This window comes from Acomys russatus, chromosome 15 (assembly GCF_903995435.1).
Source record: "Acomys russatus chromosome 15, mAcoRus1.1, whole genome shotgun sequence".
In the NCBI taxonomy this organism is placed as follows: Eukaryota; Metazoa; Chordata; class Mammalia; order Rodentia; family Muridae; genus Acomys; species Acomys russatus.
The window spans coordinates 9,218,992-9,230,622 of record NC_067151.1 but is presented as its reverse complement, the minus strand read 5'-3'; the positions used below and the strand labels follow the sequence as shown (position 1 = coordinate 9,230,622).

General features: G+C 46.4%; 1 protein-coding gene across 1 annotated transcript; it reads left to right on the top strand.

The window, feature by feature from the left end:
* Nucleotides 1-10,313: 10,313 nt before the first annotated feature.
* Nucleotides 10,314-11,430, top strand: Gpr160 (G protein-coupled receptor 160). The gene has a single exon (XM_051157009.1). It carries the CDS (start codon nt 10,405-10,407, stop codon nt 11,413-11,415), a length of 1,011 nt encoding a protein of 336 aa, XP_051012966.1. The 5' UTR covers nt 10,314-10,404; the 3' UTR covers nt 11,416-11,430.
* Nucleotides 11,431-11,631: the final 201 nt, after the last annotated feature.

Below are 11,631 nucleotides of genomic sequence, written 5' to 3'. Positions count from 1 at the left end.
CTAAAAACTCAAAGGCTAAAATTCACATACTTAAAAGGGTAACCTTAATGCCTTCTCTTCTTTTGCTCAGGCAACTGGCTTGTCTCTAAAACGGGGTGCATCTCCTCGGGAGACAGGTCACAGCTTAACCTATCCATCAGGTGCCACAGAGCCTAGAAAAGGACATTTAGTCTAAAAGGTGGAAGTGTCCATCCCCTATGGGGAGAAGGGGTGAGACAAAACACCTACAACAATTGTGTAAACCCAGGTACAAGGTACCTAGGGTATGCATAAACTCCTCAAAAATGGGAGTTTATATAAGTTTGTAAACCCAGTTAACAAGGTGCCTTGGGTATGCGTAAACTCCTCAAAAATGGGAGTTTATGTAAGTGTGAAAACCCAGGTACAAGATGCCTAGGGTATACATAAGTTTACTCAAGTCTTAATGCCTTCTCTTCTTTTGCTCAGGGCAACTGGCTTGTCTCTAAAACAGGGTGCATTTCCTCAGGAGACAGGTAGCAGCTTAACCTGTTCATCAGGTGCCACAGAGCCTAGAGAAGGACATTGATAACTATACAATCTTATTTTGATTTCAATTAAATAATGATTGTATGGTCTTTGGTAATGGTAATATTATATACTTCTCTTTTTGAAAGAGGTCAAAATAAAACAGACCTGGATTAAAAAGAGACTACTGACTTAAGTCAGTCTATACGTACACGAATTTACACTACAGTACTAATCTCGATTGTATACTGCTTGTGCATCCTGCACACCTCATGTATTTATAGTTTTGGAATTGTATAATGCTGGTGAGAAATTATATAATTTCAGAATTAAAGTACCAGACACTGATGCTGGATCAGACCCAACAGGATTCATCCTCCAGCATTCTGATATGCTGACAGGCTGCGTTCCTCATGTTCCATCCACAAGTGCTTCAGTTGCTGTTGTCTTCAGAACATCTCCCAAGACAGCTTTGTAGAAAGCTCCCAATTCCAATTGGTCCAGCATATCAGACCGTCCCACACAGGACTTTTATAAGGCTTGGTTTTTCAACAATTAGAGACTGGACCACAAATTCTATCTCTAGCTTGCTTAACCATTTTCCTAGTTTTATTTGGACCCCTGTATAGATATTATTTGTCCCAAGTCAGCCTGAAGAAGCTTTAAAAAGAGAACACCGTTCCATTTCCCTTAAAGGGGGTTGAGTAAGGTCTTGGGCAATGGAGGTTTATCTTCATTGAGAATTGATTGTGTTATTATTGGCTTTGTTCAGAGAAAGAACGAGACTGAATTCAGGAAAATTTCTCCAATGTGTTAAAGAGTTTTGAGTGACTATTCAGGTAGCAAAGTGTCTCTGTCGTTTTTTTTTTTTTTTTTTTTTTTTTTTTTTGTTGTTGTTGTTGTTTTTGGTTTTTTTTTTTTTCATTTTGGAAGCTGCTAACCTGCACTTCCTATTTACTCAGCTAATTGAGTTTATTCCTTCTCAACTCTCTGATGGGGTTGAAGACAGCAAAACATTATAACATAAATATGACGATTGTTTGGTGGTTCTTTGTGTGTGTGTGTGTGTGTGTGTGTGTGTATTGTATATTGGAGTAGTGATATAAATGTATAAGTAAAAGGTTTTTTTTTTTTAGACTAAAAGGGGGAATTGTGGAGGAATGCTAAGTGAATGTATCAACCATCAATAAAGTGCTGTTTAGGCCAATCAGCTGGGTATAGGACAGGAAGTGGAAGGCGGGACTTCCTGGAAGGGGGGAAGAAAAGTTTGACGGTTGGAAAGGGAGAGGATTTTTGGAGGTTGGAGGAGGATGGTGGGAACTGGACGCAGATGGGCCCAGGGGTCATAGTGGCAAGTGTTTGGAATATATGTATGTTATAAGGTTTAGAGTAGTTTGTTTACGCCGGCAGCTTTAAAGTACGTTTTAGTCTCTCTGTGTCAGTTATTTGCTTTGTAGGCAAATATGCTCGAGTGTACATATGTGTGCACATGGCACATACAGTATAGATGTTTTTTAAAATTACATTATTTTTTACATGAATGGTTCTGCTCCTAAGAATTCTACTCAAGGGAGGACGGAAGCAGCCTCCTCTTTCGGTAAAGCTTACGCTCTCCCTCCACTGTCCCCCAAGCTGTTTGCCACCCTTTCGGTTTGCGTCTCTTGCAGTATTATCAGACGTGTGGCCAGGCAGCAGTTGTACAGATTTGACAGTGAGGAACTCGTGCGGGAGGCCTTGTGGCACAAATGTAGAGCACAGTAACCTGTTCGGTAAAGGCTAACAGGCTAAACTGTACCAGGACAGGCAAAACTAGCTGGCTCTAGTGGCCACATCATACCTGTAACCCCAGCACTTGTGGAGGCTGTAGGGAGGATCTCAGGTAGTGCTGTATCTCAAAAGGAAGTCATCGCAGGTGACGGTGAGGTAGTGTCACGGCAGCCCAGCGTATTGCTCATGCCTGTAACCCCAGCAGCTCTGGAGGCTAAGATCGTGCGGAGGACCTTTATCTCAAAATGAGGTAATTATAAATAGCAGTGAGGTGTTGCTCCAGCCAAGTGTGGAGCACATGCCTGTAATCTCAGCAACTCTGGAGGCCGAGGCAGAAGAATACAAGGCCAGCCTGGGCCATATAACAAAACTGTGCCTCAACCAATGAAGACAGGGGCCAGGACTACAGGCAATGGTAGAGGACTTGCCTGGCATCTTCTAGGCCCTGGGCTCCAATATGAGGCATCACTTTTTTTTTTCTGTTTGCATGACTGTGTGTAGACAGATGCATGTTTACATGTATAGGGGCACACGTATGAAATGACGAGTGGGCATGCATGTTTGGCCTTAGTGAAAGTCTTAGGCTGATGTCAGGATTGAGCCCCAGTCACTCTAACGCGTTATTCACTACTTGGGTCTCTCAGTCAAACCCAGAGCTCCGGGGATCCCCGCGTCCACCTGCTAAGGTGGCGTTTGCAAGCTGGCTGCCATTGTTAGAAATGAACGGCGGAGCTGTACAGAGAGATAGAAGCACACCACGCTGCAGATCTACTTAAGAGGTTTAATAAGGGAATACAGAGACCGTTCTGGAGACACACGTGGGGGGGGGGGGGGGGGGGGAGAGGGAGAGGGAGAGTGGGAGAAAAGGGGAGGGAGAAAGGGAGAGAGAGAGGAGTTCCCGTTGTAAACTATCCCGTTGTAAACTAGCGCTTGCGCAGGAGGTACATACCCATGCGCAGGAGGTACATACGCATGCGCAGAAGGTACACACGTGCTTTAGGGGGCTTGAGTCCTGTCGGCGGTGGGGGTGGTGGTGACTGTTGTTGCCTGATTACTAACAGCCATGCCACCCGTTGTTCACGTGGCTTCTAAAGAGTCAAACCTGAGTCCTGCTTCTCACTCAGCAAGTGCTTTAGCGTCTGCGCCCTTTCCCTAAGCCATCTAGCACGGAAACAAAGCTTAAAGGGCCGAAGCTCTTGCCCTTTGAGAATGTGAAAAGGTTTGTGTTTTATACTGTGTGTGCAAGAGAACACGGGAGGCAGAGGCAGGTGGATCACTGTGAGTTTGAGGCCAGCCTGGTCTACAAGGCGAGTCCAGGACAGCCAAGGCTACACAGAGAAACCCTTTCTCGAAGGGAAAAACAAAAAACAAAACACGGGAGGCTGTGGGAGGCAGTGGTGCTGGCTGGCTCTATGCAATTTGGAAAGAAGAGAAAATGCCGCCCTGCCCCCTCCCCTGCCCCTCCCCCCCAGATTGGCCCGTTGCCTGCGGTGTACTAGTGTACTTTCTTAACTGGAGATTTTGTGGAAGGGCCAAGCTTCCTGTGGGCGGCACCATTCCTGGGTGCCTGGTCCTGTGGTGTAGAAGAAAGCAAACTGAGCAAGCCTTGGTGAGCAAGCTGGGCTCCGCCATGGCCTCTGCTTCAGTTGCTGCCTTGCGCAGCTGCCTGGCATCCCTGGATGCTGGAATATAAATTGTGAGCTGCAATCAACCCCTTCTTGCCGAGCTGCTCTAGTTACGGTGTTAATCCCATCAAGAGCCCTAACTAGAACACTCATCTGCTTTGCACTTTTGCAGAGGTGTGGCATTGGTGTTGGAGGCCCCGTGGTGGGAAGGAGTGCCCACGGTGCTCCTTGTAAGTCAGAAGGTAGGTCCCGGGTGCCTTGGGAACTCCAGCCTGATTCTGGGAGCACAGTGGCTAGTGAGGCTGGGTCCCGAAATTGCCCTGAGCTGGACCCCAGGCATGCCAAGGCGCTCCCAGGCTTTACCCTCCCTGTGTCTGCGCGGCCCACCCGACTCCTGATAATTGCAAGTCTGCTATAAGCTACTAAGAGTGGCTTCGCAGAAAGCTCGGCTTGCGTGAGGAACTGAAGCACTTGCCCACAGCCCAGCCTTCCAGATGCTTCTACAAGTCAAGTCGAATTGAATTTCCTCACTTTGAAACTTCCTGTTAACGATCACAGGGTTGATGTTCTTGTCTCTACTGTGCCTGCAGTTTCACCACAGTTGAAGTTTTGTTGAGAATATGGATTCCTCAGAGTCCCCAGGTTCCACAGGCCTGGGCACCCATGCAATGGCTTGGGGGGGAAATAAGGTGCTGCTTTGAGGTCTTTGTCGGTAGACTGTCACTGTAGGTATATCCTAGTGGATGAAAAAGTAGACCATGAAAGAGCTGCAAACAGAATGCCTTGTGTAGGCCCAAAGACGTGCGCCCATCTTACAGACACAGGTGCTTTGTAAGTGGCAAGCCATCAGGCTGGTGGCAGACCTTTCTAGAACTCTACAGGTTTTTGACTGTGTATAATCTCCTTGGCCAAGTAAAACAGGCTTGACTGACTGTTGGCTTGAGCAAACAAAAGCAAAACAAAACACTCCAGAGCAAGGACTTGGATGTGTGAGGGCTGGTGTCCACTGGCTCCCCCACCTATCTGCGTGGCACTGTTTTACTGTGTTTCGCCTGGCCACGTCATTCCTCTTGTATAAAATAGAGTAGCAACGATGCTCACCTTGGAGATGAGCCTCTGTCAGTGCCTGCATAGGGGTCACGGGAGTGCGGTCCTCCCTGTTGTTGTTTTTAAAGATTGATTGATTGATTGATTGATTGATTGATTTATTACATAACCAGTGCCCTGCCTGCAAGTGAGCCTGCAGGCCAGTAGAGGGCACCAGATCTCATCGTAGATGGTTGTGAGCCACCATGTGTTTGCTGGGAATTGAACTCAGGACCTTCAGAAGCACAGCCAGTTCCCTTAACCTCTGAGCCGTCTCTCCAGTCCTCTGTTGTTGTTCTTGACAATGGGCCTCCCCTGTTGTTGATGACAGAGCCCTCATGGCCTATCTGTCCTGTGTACGCGTTCTCCACCTCATACTGCTGGAAGGAAGACGGAAAGTTATAAATGCTTTCCAACTCTGACCGCTCTTCCAGGGAGGATCTGTGGGCTGCCCCGTGACCTAGTTCTCCCTGACAAGTTGTGTGTGTGTGTGTGTGTGTGTGTGCGCGCGCATGCTTCAGGCATGAAATGAGTAAGAGCAGACTTTGAACCCAGGATTCTGGCTCTGTTCTTTGGGAATTAAAATCCTCTCTGACTGTGAAAGTCATGGAACCCGACCCCCAACGTATGTTCACGAGGCTGTAAGTGCTCCCTAGCCCCGGCTGTGGAAGAGGAGGCTAATGTCAGTATAGAGCGGGAACCTGTGGTGCGCTGCTGCATGGCGGGGCTAGGGAGCTTGTACCAGCTGGGGGGTGGGGGGGGGGTTGTACATGTACCTCACAAGTGTCATGAGGGCCAAGAACATGTCATGAAATCCTGACACAGGCGTGGCGAAGAGCCCCGTCCACTTGCCTCTGACATTGAGAAAACACAACTCTCACCTCAAAGGGAACCAGAGAGGTTATCCCGGAGGCAGATGTGAGTGACCATGGTTTGGGAACAGAAATTCTGTGTTTCAATGTGGAAACAGTCCTAGGAAGTTTCTATAGTAACGGAACAAAGAAAGCCAGCGTAAGTTGAGATTCTTTTCACATACATTGGTGGCTCTGTTAGGTAGGTGAGTCAGAACAAATGGGAAGAGCCCTGCTATGGGCCTCAGATGCTGTCACTGTGCTCAGCCCTTTGGTTGCTCAAAACGACGGCTCTGTTCATACAGTCCAAGGTTTTATTTATTTTTTTCACCTTCGTCACAGGATGTTAGGCCAGACACAAAGGTAGACAAGGAATGGGCTATTTCGGGGTCTTGAGGTAGCCCGAGATCAGTGTAGTTAGTCCAGGATCAGCAGCATTCCAAGCTCTCCGCAGCACTGACCCTAATCAGTTGGTCAGGCTTGTTTCCAGAAGGTCTTGTCCACGGTCCATCACAGTAAGCTCTAGCGCTCTAGCAGGTTTGCCTTTTAGCTTGGAAAAGTGTTGTTGGTATCATTAGCTAATATTTGCACTTTATTGAGCACTTTTTTACCCTCCTAAAGGGCTGTCTAGTTTGGCCTTCGTCCAGCAAGGTGGCTTTGTCATCATCTGTCGCTGTTGCCTTCTGCTGCCTGTAAGGAGAGAGGAAAGTGAACTGAGGTTCTCGCGAGAACTGAGCACACAAACTGGGCCTTGTCATCTTTATCAGAGATGGTGGCGTTGAGTGTCTGTTTCTTATGTCTCTGAGGGTCTTTCAAGGAGACTAGCAGCATTGCAGGCTCCCTCTAGGCAGGAGAGTCCTTCCCTCTTCACAGCTGGTGCCCCGACCCAGTCAGCAAATGGTGAGGAAGGAAAAGTGGCAGATTCCGAACCCCCCCAGCTGTGCGTCAAGGTCAAGGCCCGCAATGCAGCTCCTCTCGCTAATCCCAGGCCTGCCTTCTGCACCCAGCCAGCTGTCCTAGGAAGAAACCCTACTCCCCAGTTAACGGAACCAGGCCGAGCCCTGTCTTCCCAAGTCTTGAATGGTGACCCTTCCCTCCCTTAGCCTACCTCTTCCCTTGCCTCCCAAACCTAGCCCCGCCCTCCTTCAATGCTGCTCTGTTCTGTGCTGCTGGAAGGAGTCTTTAAGCCCCATGTGATAACTGATCATCTGACTGACAACTTGATTAGACTTAAAGATGCCTAGGGCTTGCAGAAACATGTCTCTGCTGTGACAGAGGTGAATGGGCTTTCCCTTTCCTGGCACCAGTGAAATGCTAACAGCTCTTCACTGTAGGTGAGGCTATGTCACCGCCTTCCCTCGTCCATTGTGGGCGTTAGCATGGATTGAGTTTGTACCATCACAGGCTCCGCTGTGCCTGCAAAACCATTTCCTTGAAGCCATTCACACACGAACTCTGGCTCCTAAAGTCTTTCTGTGCCATCTTCCACATGACCCTCTGAGCCTTGAAGGGAAGTTAAAATGCAGATATCCTGTTTGGGGCTGGGGCTGTCAGTCTCTCTCCCACTCTCTGCTTCCTGGCCTGTTATGGGTCTGTATGTTAATGCCACCTACTATAAGAAGCATTTCTGATCTACAGTGTAGCAATAAGTCACTGGGAGCAGGTTTCTTGCTATGTCTATTTAGTGGAATAATAGTAAGTTTTCCCCTAGGGCCCATGACGTATGTAGCCACAGGTTTTGGACTTCGCTGATGATACCAGGTATGGGCTCCATCTTGTGGAGCAGGCCTTAAATACAATCAAAATGTCATCGGTTACTTCTATAACATTTGTGCCACTATTGCCAGGCAAACAAGTTGCTGCTGTAGCTCACAGAGTTCATAGCTGGGTGAGACTGACAATTCCTTTTCTCCCCTGGTAGCATGCATAGTACCTTCCAACAATATGAAAGCCGGCCAGTAGGGCTGAAGCTTCCAGCTCGATTTCTCCATGTTCTATGATTCAGATGTGTGGAATCTTTAGCAATAGAGTCTTACCATCAATTTCTAGCAGTAGGCTTGAATGTTTGGTGTAGGTCTATGAACTCCATTGGTACTAGTGGTTTTTACTTAGAAGCATATGGTGTCTAGTTGGGCTATTGCTCCCCCCTCCAGAATAACTCCATTTAAGCTTGTACTTTCAAACCCTGGCCCCACCCCTGAGATACAGGTCCCTTGGCTGCCCTGGAACTCACTGTGTAAACTAGGCCTGGCCCCTGGCTGGCCCTCCGAGTGCTAGCATTAAAGGCTTGCCCCACCAGTGCCCAACTCAAATGGTCTGAGTATTAGCTATCCACCTTGCCGTATTTTCTCCTCTGTCCTGTCCTCCTAATCCCTAACCCACTTAATTATTCCTGTTCCATTTTTCCCTTCTTCAAAATGTTTATCATGAAGAGATGTTTTCTGTCGCAGGCCTTTTCTGTATCTGATGAGATGATCATGTGATTTTTGTCCTTTATTCCATGTATGTGGAGGTTTACGTTTATTGATTTACTTATACTGAGCCACTCTCCTGTCTCTGGGGTGAAGCCAAATTTATCATGATGGATAATATTTTTGATGTGTTCTTGGGTTCTGTTTACAAATATTTTGTTAAGAATCTTTGCATTTACATTCATAAGAAATGTCTTTAATTTTCTGTTGTTATTGACCTTTGGTTTGGATATCAAAGTAATACCGGCTTCATAATATTACTTCAGTTTATGTTTCATGGAATAATATGAGGAATACTGGTGTTTTCTTTGAGTTAGTAAAATTCCAAATAATCTCTCTGATCTGGGCTTATTTCAGTTGAGAGATTTTTAATTAGGGCTTCTATCTAGATATTAGATGTTATGCGTCTATTTCAAATTTTAATTTTGATAGGTTGTGTACAGACAGAAATTACTTTTTTTCAACTTGGTGGAATATAGGTTTCAAAAGCATGTATTTATGGTTCTGTGGATTTCCTCAGTGTCTGTTGTAACATTTCCTTTCTTATCTCTGTTAATTTGGATCCTCTTTTGGTTAAGCATGCTAAAGATTTGTCAGCACTGTTAACTTTTTCAAAGAACTAACTTACCCTTTCATTCATCCTTTGTATGTTTGTTGTTCTCTTTCATTAATTTCAGCTCTGAGTTTATTTCTTCCTGTTTGCTCTTTTGGGGTGTTATTTGTTCCTGTTTTTCTAAAGTTTTCAAGTGTATCATTAAGCTATTATTGTAAGATCTCTGTAGCCCTGGCTAGGGCTTTTATGTAGTCTAGGCTAGACTCTAGAAATCCACTTACCTGTGCCTCCTGGGAGCTGGGATTGGATACGCATGCCACTATGTTTGTATGTTGCATAATATTGTACCTTGCATTGAATTTAAAATGTTGTAGAAATTTATTATTACTTTAACGTGTGAAATTTTTCAACAAGTATAGACAAACTGCTTTTCACTAGAAAATTAAATTTTCCTATTTGAATAAGCTTTTTAAATGTTGGGAGTTTTGTTGTTGTTGTCATTTTACTTTCTGGTTTTTCGAGACAGGATTTCTCTGTATAGCCTTGGCTGCCCTGGACTTACTTTGTAGATCAGGCTGGCCTTGAACTCACAGCACTCCACCTGCCTCTGCCTCCCGAGTGCTGGGATTAAAGGGGTGCTCCACCATGCCCAGCTTAAAACGTTGGTTTTTTTTGATAGGGGACCAAACTCAGGGCAGTGAGCCTACAAGGCAGATGCACTGCCATTGTGCTGTATCCTAGCCCTTGGTGTCTTTTAAATGGCAGCATGCAGCGCGTGCGCGCACACACACACGTACGTAATCATACGCCTACCATGTGTTAGTTTAGTCCATCTAATTGTTGATATTACTCAGATGTTATTGTTAGGAGTTGGTTGTGTGTGTTCATGTGCATGTGTGCTGTACACAGTGTTGTTTGGGGTTTTGTGGGGATGAGGTGCTAGGGAGCAAACCCAGGAAGGGTTTTGCACATGAAAGGCAGTGAACTATGTCCCCTAATATTTTTTTCTTGGGAGGCCATTTCTAGAAGTTCCCTCTTTCTTGACTTCTTCCTCTCTGACCTCTTTCCCACTTGCCAGAGCATTGCGCTCCCCAGCTTCCTGCCTTGCTCCTTTGCTCCTGTACTTAGGTTCTTGGGTCCCGTGCTCAGCCGCGTCCTCTCCTGGGTTCTCTCTCCTGTTGCAGCGTCTAAGCAGGCACATCCCAAAGAGAAACCCTGCTGTTTCCTCCCCATGGGCTCCCATTCTCAACCCCGCTAAGTTTTGAGCATCAGAGAAAGCTAGGTGGAAGAACCTAAAAACGGCCCCTGAGCAGAGCCTTTACATTTTTCCGCACAAGAACAAAAGGGAGGTTGTCTGGCACAGTGCGTGCGTGCTTGTCTATTAGTAATGCCACGTCCATCCCACTCCTAAGCCATGAGTTTGTGCCAACGGGGACGCATGTGAAGGTCTCGGGTAGAGCACCACGGTAACATCAAGGTTTTCCTTTTTTGCAGGGAAAGAAAATAAGGTGAAGCCATTTCTTATCCTGTGTATCACCAGACTGTCCTGAAGTTTAACTAAAAACATGACAGCGCTTTCTTCAGAGAACTGCTCTTTTCAGCACGCGTGGCATCAGACAAAGCCGGCCCTAGACGTTCACTGTCTGTTGCTGCTGATCATACTTGGGAAAGCATTGTCAAATATCCTCGTCCTGGGCCTGAGAAGGAAAGACACCTGCAGGAGTTTTATGGAATATTTCTGCTTTTCACTAGCATTTGTTGATCTCCTAGTATTGGTAATCATTTCCTTTCTGTCCTACTTCAGGGACTTTGTAGTTCTAGGTATTAGGTTTACTAAATACCACATCTGCCTGCTCATGCAAATCGTTTCCTTCACTTACGGCTTTCTGCATTATCCAGTTTGCTTAGTAGCTTGTATAGATTACTGGTTGAGTCTGTCTCGAGGCATCAAGCATTCATCTAAGTGGCAAAGGCTACTTTATTTCTTGACAGTCCTTTTAACTTGGATCTCAGTCCTTGCTTATGTTTTGGGAGATGCAGCTGTCTCAGCAAGCCTAGACACACACAGGACTCACATGCAGCAGTGCCCCTCCCATGTCAGCACTCAGAGCCACTGGCTGTCACTGGCTATGCTGATGGTTTTATTTGTGGCCTTTCTGATTTCATGGCCAGAGGTTGTGGCCTTGATACAGGCCATTAGGATAGCATCCTATAAGAACGAGGCCATCCTCTACTTCCCCTTCCCGCCTCACTGCGCTTACACTGTGAGCTCCAGAGAGGCACTCCTGCCCAGGCTCATTGTGTGCTTTCTTGGTACCTGGTTCCCCTTTGTGGCTCTCCAGCTCCTCATCCTCTCACTTGGGGTTGAGATCCCAGCATACATAGAAATGAACGTCCCCTGGCTGTACTTTGTCAATAGTTTTCTCATTGCTACAGTTTATTGGTTTAACTGCCACAAGCTTTATTTAAGAGACAGCACATTACCTGTGGATCCTTTTATCAACTGGAAATGCTGCTTTGTTCCAGTTCACAGACTTAAGCAGGTGGAGAGGCCCATATCCATCATCATCTGCTGAGACACCCTGCTGGGAGGAGGCCCACAAGCACCCCACCAGTCTCAGCAGCGCAGGCACTGACGCGCCTGTTCCCCCAAGTTTTATCTCTTGAGCACAGCCTCTGTCAGGTGGATATTAAATAGTGCTAAGGACACATTAACAAAACAATTTTTATTCCTGCTCAGCAACACTGGATACGTCTTTGGTCTTGATGCAAAATAAACACTTTAACATGTG

Coding starts and splice junctions, on each gene's coding strand:
- Gpr160 (XM_051157009.1), top strand. CDS start 10,405: ATGACAGCGCTTTCTTCAGAGAACTGCTCTTTTCAGCACGCGTGGCAT.